This window comes from Marmota marmota, unplaced genomic scaffold, assembly GCF_001458135.2.
Source record: "Marmota marmota marmota unplaced genomic scaffold, marMar, whole genome shotgun sequence".
Lineage (NCBI taxonomy): Eukaryota > Metazoa > Chordata > Mammalia > Rodentia > Sciuridae > Marmota > Marmota marmota.
This window is the reverse complement of record NW_026000223.1, coordinates 8,406,853-8,420,456: the sequence shown is the minus strand read 5'-3', so window position 1 is coordinate 8,420,456 and position 13,604 is coordinate 8,406,853. Positions and strand designations below refer to the sequence as shown.

Genomic DNA, 13,604 nt, shown 5'->3' with positions numbered 1-13,604 from the left:
TTCTATATTTTTTATGCTGTTATTACTTATAAATTCAGCCATCTTCAAAAACTTGAGTCTTTACCCTAAATTTTGAGCCAGAAATTAACTAGTAGAAATGCAAAAATATTGCTTAGTAGTTAGTACCTAATGAGATTTTTTTCTCATCTTTTAAACAATTAAAAAGCAATAAAATAGAAAAGTCCTACCAGACATTGAGACATATGCAAGACCTTAATTATTAGAACAATATGGTCCTGGTGCATTAGCAGAGAGACCAACCAGCAAAAGAGAAAAAAAAGCCTCTAAACAGACCAAAGTACATGTAGAACTTCATAAGATAAAAGTAGCTCTTCAAATCACTGGGGCAACAATGTGCTATTCAACAAATGTGGCTTGGTCTATTAGTTAGACACTTGAAAAGGAAGAAAATTAGATCCACGATTCACACTATTCATAAGAATATATTCTAAATGGTCAAGAGTCTAAACATAACAAATAAAAACATAGGATCTACAAAAAAATAAGAGAATTCTTCTTTAACCTGGGTGTAGAGAAAGATGTTCTAATTATTACATAAAATCTAGATATGATAAAAACTGATAATTTTTCTTATATAAAAAGAGTATTTATTTTTTAAGCTGCTTCTTAAGAGGAAATACCAAAAGACTCAAAAGACAACTGACACACTAGAAGAAAATCTTCAAAACTTACATGATAGGTAAAGAGTTAATATTCCTAAATATAAAGAGCTCTTAAATATTGAGAGGAAAAGATTAAAAGTCCAAAAGAAAATTGGGAAAATACAAGAACAGACAATTCACAAAAGATCTAAAAATGTTCTTACATATATAAAAAGATTTTCAATCTCACTCATGACAAAAAAGAATCCCTGGGGCTATAGTTGTGGCTCAGTGGTAGAGCGCCTACCAAGCATATGTAAGGCACTGGGTTTGATTCTTAGCACTATATAAAATAAATAAACAAACAAAATAAAGATATTATTAAAAAAAGAAAGAAAGAATCCATGAGTCCACATTGATATCAACAAATAAGACTTCCTCACAGGAGAAAGCACCCCAACAGAGGCACTAATGAAATTAGAGAATCACCATTTTGACAACTGTTAATAACTGATTTAGACAAATACTAAATACTGAAAACACTAGGTAAAAAATTTGAAGATATTTACAGTCTCCAAGTATCTAACCATCACATTAATTTAAAAGACAAAAACAGTAACTTCACAGATAAAAACCTGGCAGACCACTCCTTACCCAACTAAGTGATCTGTATTAATACTGTCAAGAGACAGCACAGGCTCACTGACATGACACACAGAGAACTGAGCTGACTGACATCCAGCAGGTGAACCCTTAACCTATCAACTTGATGGTATTTGTTTAATAACTTGCTCTTATTAAATATTTCCACAGCTTTCAATTTAGTTCTGTAGTAAAGTTCCCTTATCTACCTAAAAGGATCTCCCAAGAATACAATTACCTTCAGTCTTCTTATGAAAATTTCATTAACCAGAGAAGACTAAACTAATCTCAGGAAGAAAGACCAAAATTTGTCCAACAAACTTGGACAAACTTTTGCTACATATCACTGTTTTCTATTTCCATTCAACAGAAAAAACATTGACAAACCATATTCTGTTCTGTGGGCGAAATGGGCTTTGTCCTAGGCCATTTTATGTTCTCCAAACCCATCAAATTCCCCTAAAACAAATCATTTACAGTTCCAAACACTCCCCAAACTCCTCCTCCTCTATAGAAAAGAGTACATAAGGGCTGGGATTGTGGCTCAGTGGTAGAGGGCTTGCCTAGCATGCACGAGGCACTGGGTTCGATCCTCAGCACCAAATAAATATAAAATAAAGATATTGTGTCCACCTAAAACTAAAAAATAAAAATAAAAAAAAAAGATTACATAAGTTTTTAAATTATGTTGGGTTAGTGGGTAATCATGTGCCTGTGATTTTCTTCTGTGCTGTGACTTTTCCTTTTGTATGTTAACAAATTTCATGCCTTTTCTCCTGTGTAATGTCTTTGTCTGTTAAAATATCCCAGCAAACCTTCAGAGGGCAGAGGGGAAATTTCCATTAGCTCTTACAGTTCTCAGAAGCACAACATATTATACTTTGTAAGTTTACAAAACATCTAATTAAATTGAAAAATAACAATAAAGGTACAAGTAGCACAGACAATTTTGAAACACACAAACTATAAATGCAAAGGTTAGCTAGAGGTACACAGAACTATTGAAAAACAGCCTGGTAAAGGTCCAGGGAGCCTAGGGCAATGGATGGATCTTCAGAGGAAATAAAGAGCATCAATTAACTGGGGGAAATAGTCAACAAAATTTACAGGTTTTTTTACAAGATACCCCAAAGTCCTAAGACACAGTAACAGGGAATTTTACACTTCACACAGCAACTCATTTTGAGTGACTTTTCTAAAACTTTTGTTTCTTATAAGAAATGGTCTTCTGAAGGACATTAATGATGAAAACTAGAAAAAAAAAAAAGCTTTACAAATTATTTCAATCTTAAGCAACAGAATTGTAAAGGAAAGCATGTACATGTTCTCAATATTACTTTAACTGCATTGTATGGGCAAAGTATATGTCATTATAATATTTGACAATCTAGCCACACTGAAATTTTTTTTTAAACCCAGTATCGAAGTTTTAATTCATATTTCACATTTACCTAAACATTATTAAATAACCAAGAAATAAGTAAAAGACTCTATGTTGTCTTAATCGATATTTTTCAAACACCCAGGAAAATGTAACAATTCTATAAATCTTTAATATAACTTATGTAAGTTTCTATATAGTTGAAATCTATTTTTAAAAGTTTTAAGTACATATTCTTTCAAGAATAACTATATTTGAGCTAAAAAAATGTCAGACTGCCTTTTCTAAGCATCTTACAAATATCTTACTCATCTTACTCATTCAAGCATCCTAATAATTCTATGAAATAGTAACTGCATTCCATTTAAAGTGATGACATTAACTTCATCAGGAAGTGACAGAGCCAGAATTTAAGTCCAATCAGTGTATATCTCAAGCAAGTATGCCAAGCAACCCTTACAAGAAAAAAAAAAAAGTGCCTTTTAAGATTATTGCTTTTGCTAAAGTGCATAAATTATGTGGTCTTTGGCCTCCTGCCATAGTAATCTTCAGATGGATGAAAAAATGGATGGACTATTTTTTATCTGGTTTATGCTATAATGTAAATCTAATCTCCTCTACTAATTTTCTAATAAATAGACCAGTAGTGCACTAAGATAAAGCAATCAAATAGTAAAACAAAGAAAGGATAGGGCAAAGTCAGCATTTCCTCATTTTTTTAAGTACTAATAATTAATCTAAAATAAAGATTTTTGCCTTCTATTTATTTGAAGAATGCTTCAAAAGTGTCTAACATAAACAATTAGCGAAGCATTACAAAGTTCAGGGGAATAATAATATGTTTAAAGGAAACAATGACGTCTCATGAAAATTACTGCAAAAGAAAAAATACATAGTCACCAAAAAAGGACTGTAAAACATTTCCTGAACCAAACTAAAAATGTTTATGCTCTAAGTAAAAACCACACAAAGCCAAGTTCAACATCTGCCAATTATTTTGAGTATTCCTGGCCAGTTCTGTCCCCGAGAGTATTCTAATGTGACGCAGAGAGAACCACACCTCTTTTGAATAATAGCATAATAATAATAATTGAACATTTGAATATGACAACAACAAACTAACCACACAGAAATTTTAAAAAGTATCAAAGTTTTAATTCATATTTCACACCTACCTAAACATTATTAAATATATAATGTATATAATATATAACAACAAACGTTTTTCTTTACTAAACACTAATGATGAATAAATGGTTTAATAAGAGAATGAAATCTGCTTTTAATGACTTTCAACAAAATAAATCACTTATATTTTTAAAACATCAAACTTTTCCCCTTCATAACAAGTAAGAATTACCATTAAATATATTCTTTTCCTGCCTTTAAAACAAAAAATCTTAACAAAGAACCTGGAGGGCTGTCAAGTCCATTAGTCTGTATAAATGTGCCCATCTCCTCCAGGCCATGCATCTATTATAATATTAAAAGTGTCCCCATGGGGTTGTGGGAAGTGACAATTACTTACCCAGAACTCAATTTTAAATTATAATTATTTTTAAATTTTACTATAGGATCAAGAGAAAAATATATTACCTGTACATTGGGATAGTCAGAGATCAGAGTCCCTTCCTCATTGTAGGAATAAACTACAAAATCTTTAGACAAAAGGTCTCTGGAAAAAGAGTAAACACACCATTTAAGTTTACTTTAACTATCAACAACTAAGAACAAACTGATTAAAGCATTACACTCAGAAGAGAGGAGAAAAAATAAATTTAAAAAATTTACCTGAAATGTACTACCATAAAACTAAAAGGTCATAAACAGACTTGCATCTAAAATAGTACGTGTTACTTACACAAAAGTAATGTTAAGCTACAATTTGTTCTATTGGCATGAAATTCTGGTTGCAAAAAATAAACAAAATATTTTTAAAAGTCCTTAAAATTTTCTGATACAACTCACAGGAAAAGAATAACTTACATCATATTTGTAGGAGAAAATAAATATTTTTATACTCTCTTTTAAAAGTTTTATATATAAGACTGGGGTGGTGGCTGAGTGGTAGACCTCGCCTAGCATGTGTGAGGGGCTGGGTTTGATTCTCGGCACCACATAAAATAAATAAATAAATAAAGTTATTGTGTCCAACTACAACTAAAAAAAAAAAAAAAAAATTAAAGTTCTATTTATAAGCAAGAATCATTCATTGCCTTAACCTCCTAAGCATGATTGAAAAATTCTGTAGTCAGTTGTTGGAGGAAACAGTTATTCCTAATTCTCAAAGCTTCTTTCCATGTTAAGGAAGCTCAGTAGTAAAACCACATGTGTAAGGATAGGGTTCTTTCCAGCAGGGCCAGAGTAGTTATACGCTTATCCCCAGGCCTTATAGACAAGTCAGGATGCAGTGTGCAACAAAACAATTTATAATGTGCCATTTCAAATTCAAAACTCAGGTTGGAGATGTAGCTGCAGAAAAATGAAGAACTCTTAAGCCTGACTAAATGGTGCACACCAGTAATTCCAGCTACTCAGGAGACTGTGGCAGAAGGATCAGGAGTTCAAGGCCAGCTTGGGCACCTTAGAGAGAACCTATCTCAAAAACATATAAATAAGTAAGTTAAATAAATTCAAAACTCTCCTGGAGATACCTAGAACCAACTCATCTATTGTGGTTAGACATGGATAAACTGATGGTTTTCAACCGGTTTAATCAGTTACAAAGCCTAACCTTAGCTACATGACTAACGTAGCATATAAAGACCCTTTCAGTAAACCTGTGCTAGGCTGTCACACACATTAAAGTGGCTGGAAATCTGAAGACAAAGCATATCCCTGCAACTGAGAAAGGACACAGAGGGGCCATGCCTGCAAGTTTTCACACTCCTCACGGACTGCGAGCTTTCTTCATCCTGGTGTACTACTCCTTTGCCTTTACTGAAGTCTGTGTGAGTGGACTTGGAAGGAGGCTATAGAATCTTGAGTCCTCTCAATAAACAGTCCCTGTTCAGTCATCTCAAGTCTCTCCTTCTCCCCACTTCCCCCTTCTGCCTCTAGTGGTGAATTTCAAACAACAAATTGGAGTTTCTTGACTTTGCTCAGCCTTCTTTCCTCTTGGAAGTCACAGTGCCCAGCCGAAGCACAAATTCCTGTGCTTCTTCAGAAGCAGGCCAACCACTGTGTAGCAGTGACCTAAGTGGCTAAACCTACCAAAATCAGGTTCAGTATCTACTAAACAACATCTACCTGGAAATGAAATTAATATACTACAGAAGAAATCATTATTTAAAAGTCAAAGTAATTTAAATTTCTTACGTGTTCCTTTCCAAGTGAATAATGTGCTCTTTTCCTTGAGTCTGAATGACATAAGATACCTAAATGCACAGAGAAGGAGGAAAATAAATAATAAGCACCACCTTATAAATTACTTTTAAACAAAACATCATTTATAAGACACAGGAAAGTCCCTCCTGAATTAAAATAACTTGGTACAATTGCATTTGATTTATAGAACTTCATATCTATTCTAAAATAATAAAAATGTAATCTGATCATCCCTACTTCCCTTTAATAACCGACTGTGGAAAATCACACCCACGTTTATCTAAATTTCTCTTAAATTCATTTATAATTCATGTATAACTTCAGGGATTAAATCCATCTATAAATTATCTACAGTACAAAGTAATTCTTCCTTTTGTTTAAATGAAATAAACTTCTTGGGTTCAAGAGATTATCCCTAGTTTTAATCATTCAAAGTTGAAAAGAAATGCTGATTTTTATGACTAAATCTCTACATGGCTTACCTAATTTCATCATTCTAAAACATACTTGCCCTCTAGAATGAGAATCCATCATAAAAAGTCACAGCTGTCTAAATGGCAACATTTCTGCGTCTTTATTAGTGGAACACAAAATAATATAGCCATGTCTTACAATTAAAGTCTTCTTAGAGTCAATGAATTAAGATAAGGAACCTTCCACTTCCACATCTTCAAGCTCCTGGGATCCTCCTATCAACCTCAAACATCTATGAAACAACTTCCCTAGTGCTATAGTTTGCATATTTAATGCCCCCCCCCCAAAGGTGCATGTGTAAAGGTTTGGTGCCAAGGGCAGCACTACTGGGGTATGCAATGGACCCTTAGAAGGTGAGGTCTTGAAGAAGGTCTTAAGGGACTGGAGGTATGCATTTGAAAGGGACTGTGAAACCCTGTGCTCTTCCTCTTTCTCGTTGCTCCCTGTTTTGCACCAGTATGTGCTCCTGCCGTGCTGCCTCACCACAGGCCCAAAGCCAAGGGACTAACCAGTGAAGGACTAGAACCTCAAAAACTATGAGCCAAAATAAAACTTTAACCCTTTATAAGTTACCTCAAGTATTTTATTATAGTGATGGAAAGCTAACACACCCAGAAACTCACCTTGCATTAGCCAAAAGTGCTCAATGTGACCTCTACAACTTTGCCTTACTCTTTAATAAAAATGACAGTCATAAAAGGACTCAACAAATAATTTTATCAGAAGCATCTATTTAATTTTCTCTACATGTTTCCAGCTGTAAGTTAACATTTTGCCAGGAAATAGCATGAACCCTTCACATCAACCGGTGACTTCCAAGAACTAGACCAACTTCTGGATCCAGGCACTATTCTTCCTACATGGCAATCTGAGAACTCTGTTGTCTACCTCAGTCTCCACAGAGACATCAAAAATATCAAGCTCCTCTCCCCACAGTTTTGACACGTGCCTTTCTATCTGTTCTTGGCCAGTGGTAGAGTGTAAAACATCACTATCATTATTATAATCACAGCCATGTGGAGTACTGATGAAGATGCCATCAGAAACACAATAAAGGAGAAAAGTCTCCTTTTGGTAAAAAGTCTATAATATAGTGAAAACAAGGAGAAAAACAACTAAGTAAGCAGGGTATAATTCTATTATAAGAAAAAACAAAATCAAAACATAGAGTATACAGTTCAGACCAAAAACAAGAGAAAATTATAAGCTGTTCTACTCAAGGGAGATCTTAAAGTCACTTAGTCCTCACTTATAGAACAGTAAATGGGGTCGAATGATCAACCCAACTAATGGTAGTACCCAGAGGAATGATTAAAACTAAAAGCTCTTGATTTTGAACTCCAGTGTTCTTTTTACTATGCCCAGTCTCTAAACAACATGCAAACTGCTTTACAGCTGTGAGTGTAACAGAAATTCAGAAGTAATAAGCTATATTGAATCCTTTATTATCTATTGGAGTAAAATTATAATGAAGTTATATAATACTTCTATACAGTTGAAGAATAAATATTATTTCTGAACAAACTCTGTAATAAGAATATAACAGAAAAAAATAATTTTTGTGCATTGGTTACCACATTAACAGCACAATAGTTTTCCTCCAATATGGAAATAAAACTCATTGTTTACTAAATATCCCTGGAAATGAAAAATACATTACTATTCTCCAGTGAAGATACAGTATGCAATATTCTGCCTATTACAAATTAAGTGAGGTTAATTCATATATACATATATGGGTTCAATTCTATGACCAGATTAGAATGCTGACTATATAGATTTCTAACCCTTAAACTGAATGGCAGTGGTAACAGTATTTAAGGGTTAGAAATCTATATAGTCAGCATCCTAATCTGGTCATAGAATTCTATTTTTTTCATTCTGTTATGTTTTGAGTTGATCATTTTGTCTTTAACTATATATACTAAGACTTGATACGTCACTTTCACAAAAATGTTGTTTGATGGACATCAGTACCACACACTGCAGTACTAATTAATGACCAATTAATTACTCTCTGGACCAATCACTTTAGAAATATCACCTTTGGTTAAAAAAAGGAAACAAAGCAAAATCTTAACATATACAGATTTCTCAGGAAATAATGTACCTGTTTTGAATAGGGCCTAGGAGCTTCTCTTCGTTCTCTAGTTAATCTCCAAGGAGTTATAATTTCATAAGAAGAAAGATGTGAGGTCTGTCGAAAGCCTATCAAAAAGGGAATAACAAATATAACAAAGGTAACCTGAAAAACCACATGGTAACAAAATATAATGGCAATCAAAAGATGAATTTCAAATCACTGAAAAATTATATGACATTCTCATATTAAAATATAATCAAGGGGATATAGCTCAGTTGGTAGAGTGCTTGCCTCCCATGTACAAAGCCCTGGGTTCAATCCCCAGCACCACCGAAAACATATATATATATACTTTTTTTTCCCAAAAAATAGTTTTTCCTTAAATAGCAATTTACTAGATAAGTATGAAGGGAAATATTTCATTTAAAAGGATGTTAACCTTTTCCAAACATTATATGTGTAGCAATCATTTTCAAACATTTTTTAGCTATATACCATAAATCTTTTCTCAAAAGAAATCTTAAATTATAAAAACAAGAGAGACAGGGAGAATGGGAGTCAACAGAGAGGAAGAAGAAGAAAAGACTTCTTTAGTGGGGTAATGGGAAGGGAGCATCCTAGAATTTAGTTCCATTTACTTATCTCCCAATTCCCATTTTATCCAGCATAAATGGCATCCTCTGAGATGGTAGCTACTAAATACTTAATAAATGGAAGGCATGATAAGAAGGAAAAGTTACTTCCAGCATTTAATGGGTTAACTCTCAATAAATACATAATCAACAATGTAGCAACTATCTCAAATAAAATGACTGCCCTAATCCCTCATAAAACAAAAACTTGACACCAAATATATTAACTGTTAAGAACTCAAAACAGTCATGTAGACACTTCCAATTCCAATCCTGTTTAGTTCTATCACAGATGAAAATCACATCTTAAGCAGGATTTGGATTCTAAACTCATCAATTTAGTAAAAACTGAGTATAATGAAAACTGCCCACATAGAGGATTCCAACCTACAGTCTCTTGATAAGTTCAACACAATCTCTTTTCTTCCAGCATCATTAGCAGTGGCATAACAATTCTTTCAGTGAACTTGATGAAATATTTGGTCACCATCTAAGGACCACAGATGAAAAATCTCTCTATGTAGCCCTATCCACCAGAACCACATTCAACATGCAGAATCTTAAGACTGGGGGAAGACCAGAGTCACATCTTCCACTCAGTTTCTCCTACAAGAGGGGGAAAGATGGGACTTTCATAAATTAAAAAAGCCTTTATAACCAAATGCAGTATATGGATCTGTTAGATCTTAGTAAAAATAAATCAACTGAAAAATATCTGAGATAATCTGGGAACTGTTGACAGAATAGCTATCAGATGATCTTGAAGAATTATTATCAATTTTTCAGTGTAATAAGCACCTTGTGGGTAAGGATTTATGTCCTGTCTTAAAGATTCATTCTGAACATTCAGTGACAAAATAACACGATGTCTAAGGTATGCATTAAAAATTATGTAGTATGTTTGAGGAAATGGATACACATAAGATTAAAGCTGGATTATGGGCACATAGGAGTTCATTACTATTCTCCTTTTTCTTGTGTATGTTTAAAAACTTTTATAACAAAATAATTTTTAAGTGATTACCTATAGGGCATGGGATAAGGGCCTTTTACTTCTTACTTTATACAATCCTATATTACAGTAACTATGAAACACTATAATTAAGTCATATAAAATGAAGTATGACTATAAAATGTCATAAGTAAACATGTAAATGGACCAACTATTTAAAGTCATTACCATAATGGAGCAGAACTAGCAAGTAATGAGAAAAAAGTACATTTCCAACACTTTTGTATTTCTGTATAATTCAAACTTGTTTTTACAAAGATATAAATTTTGCCACTATTGTATTACTTCTAAAATTAAAAGGAAAACAAAAAACATATTTTCAATAAAAATACATAAATTCCTTTAAAAGTACTGATTATCTAGCATCTCTTTTCAATGGTCTTTCCTTTCCATTCCCATTTGTTTTGGTTTGGTTTGGTTTAGGTAATGCTAGGGATCAAACCCAGGGACTCAAAACATACCAGGTAAGCACTCTCCACCCAGCCATATCCCTAGGCCTCCATCAGCCTAGTAACTTCACATCTAGAGTACAGGATACTTTTACACCTGGGCTCCCCATGCCCACGCTATCCTCTTTCAAGATAATCTTCATGTTCATTCCCTCTTTAATGCTTATGTCCCTCAGATTTCTCAAGTACAGATGAAGCTGAAGTATTTACATCTAACTTTTCCCAAGATAACACTGTATATAAAAATGTTTATAATCTTGCCTGGCTGATTAGAAAATTTACATGGAGGTAATATCAAATGAACCTTAGCAATACTATGGGCTCTTGGCTTGATCTGGGATTTAAAAGATACAAACAGAACAGAGTAGGGACGAAGAGCAGGAGAAGAAGATTAACATTTAACAGGGATGAGAGGTGGGAGGGAAAGGGAGAGAGAAGGGAAATTGCATGGTAATGGAAGGAGACCCTCAGGGTTATACAGTGGAGGAGGTAGAGAGAGAGGAGGGGAGGGGAGGGGAGAGGTGGGGAGGGGGGAGGGTGGAGGATGGGAAAGGCAGCGGAGCACAACAGACACTAGTATGGCAATTTGTAAATCAATGGATGTGTAACTGATGTGATTCTGCAATCTGTGTATGGGGTGAAGGTGGGAGTTCATAACCCACTTGAATCAAAGTGTCGAATATAATATGTCAAGAAATTTGTAATGTTTTGAACAACCCACAATAAAAAATTAAAAAAAAAAAGATACAAACAGGAAAATTAAATTATGTTATATACAATACATGTCATACTAACAGTTTTCAAACTCTTTACCCATCAAACCCTATTATACTATCTAAATATGGTTTCACATCATTACATTAAAAATACTAGAAATGGACTACAATACTCACAAAAGCACCCATAGGCTGATTCAAGGCATATTTATAACATGTCATGTTTAAATATATACATACAGATATTTGGAGCTGCCAGTTGGGAACCATGTCAAAAGAAATCCTTGACCTTAAGAATATACATAAATCACTAAGCAAAAATACCCATAATCCTTTAAAAAAAACCTGAAATATGGGACTATTTCCTCCCCAAAATAAATTTTTCAATAACTTTCAGTTTTTTCATATTCCTAAAAATACTTTTAATAAGGCTATATACCTACTTTCAGGCCAGGATTAGAAATCAAGTCTTCTGTCTTCTATGGACCTGTTACCCATATTGCCAGCAAAGAAGAATAAAAAACAGACATAAAAATATACGATACACGGGCTTGCCTTGCATGTGTGAGGCACTGGGTTCAATCCTCAGCACCATATAAAAATAAACAAACAAAAAACAAAGGTAATGTGTCCATCTATAACTAAAATACTAATATATATATAAAATGTATATATAAAGATATATAGATAGATAGATAGAGAGAGAGAGAGAGAGATAAAATACAGCCGGACCCAGTGGCATAGCCTGTAATCCCAGCAGCTAGGGAGGCTGAGGCAGGAGGATCGTAAGTTCAAAGGCAGCCTCAGCAATGGCAAGGCGCTAAGCAACTTAGTGAGACCCTGTCTCTAATAAAATACAAAATTGGGCTGGGGATGTGGCTCAGTGGTTGAGTGCCTCTGGGTTTAATCCCCAGTCCCAAAATACATATAACTAAGTAGTAGAGCTAGCATGTGTGAGGCACTGGGTTCAATCCTCAGCACCATATAAAAATAAATAAATAAACCTAGGTATTGTGTCCATCTACAACTAAATAAAATATTTTTAAAATATATATATATAAGATACAACTTTCTTTCCTTCTATATTTAAAAACCAAAATGTCATAATTAGGCATTTATTTTTTAAAAGGCTTTCAAAATTATACCACCATAAAAACTTCTGTATGTAAGAGCTGTTAACTTTGACACTGAGTCCTTTTGAAAGCAAGAATCCACTTTCTGAAGCTATGCCATAAAGAATTCAAAAACATCATGACAGATGTACAAGTTTGGAAAATGCCACTCAAAAATAATACATACTAATTGTGTTAAAATTCTTACTCCTATATTTTTTTCAAAATTCCTTTCCTATTTTTAATTCCAATTTCTTTTTTCCTTCTCTTCTGTTTACTTAGTGCACAGATTTTTCCCTTTTTTTTTTTTTTTTTTTGCGGGGGGCGGGGATATTTTCCTTCTCTTGGGAACCAAAATAGTATTTTTCCTATATTACTATACAGAAAGCTCATTAACATTATTTGAATAAAACTTTTATTTCAGTAGCATGGACATATTAGGCTGGAATAGGGGTCATCCCATGTAAGATGTTTAGTATCGTCCCTGATCTCAATTAACCAGATGCCAATAGCATTCCCTTGTTGTGACAACTAAAAATCCCCCACATGCCTTCTAGTGAACAACTATTGGCAAAAACAAGAGAGAGTTCACAATGAAAGTTAAAATCTTTAATACATTCAGCTCTTTGGGGAATACAAACTATTATATTAGAATTTGATAGGCTAAAAATCAGATCACTTGAATCATGGCCTGAAGATAAAAGAGTCGAAACATGAAATTTAAGAGTCCTACACTTAGTAAATAAAAGAAAAAGGTGTTATTTGCACTTCTTTCTTTCTCTAACTCCTTGGATCTTTTCATGTACTGTAATTTGGAAGAAGTCTAAGCATGTTTTTTTTTTTTTTAATAATACAACTGTAGTAGAAGGAAATAAGTTAAAAGAATTCTACCTAACTGCAAATCAAATAAATGTCAGAGCCAAACCACAGAACCTTCCCCTTTCCTTCCTGCTCATTATCTAAACAAATAGCTACCTTTCCGTACTTTCACTGTGGAAAATAAACCTGGGCCTCACATTCAGGCTGAATGAGATAATTCTGTTGTTCAAAGTATTTCTCTAAGAGAAATTGTAATTAGATCCATAAAACATTGTTATTTGGGGCCACACGTTTTTATTCTATTCACATGATCAATCCCAAGTAAATGCATACTGTATCATTAATAACCTCTCTC

General features: G+C 33.6%; 1 protein-coding gene across 1 annotated transcript in view; it reads right to left on the bottom strand.

The window, feature by feature from the left end:
- The window catches only part of Adam9 (ADAM metallopeptidase domain 9), an 85,776-nt gene that overhangs the window by 67,968 nt on the left and 4,204 nt on the right, over window positions 1-13,604 (bottom strand). The window contains exons 2-4 of the mRNA XM_015501286.2: window positions 8,537-8,634; window positions 5,944-6,002; window positions 4,222-4,300 (exon numbers count right to left, since the gene is read on the bottom strand). Of these exons, the coding sequence (XP_015356772.1) occupies window positions 4,222-4,300; window positions 5,944-6,002; window positions 8,537-8,634 (236 nt within the window). The remainder of the gene's footprint in view (window positions 1-4,221; window positions 4,301-5,943; window positions 6,003-8,536; window positions 8,635-13,604) is intronic.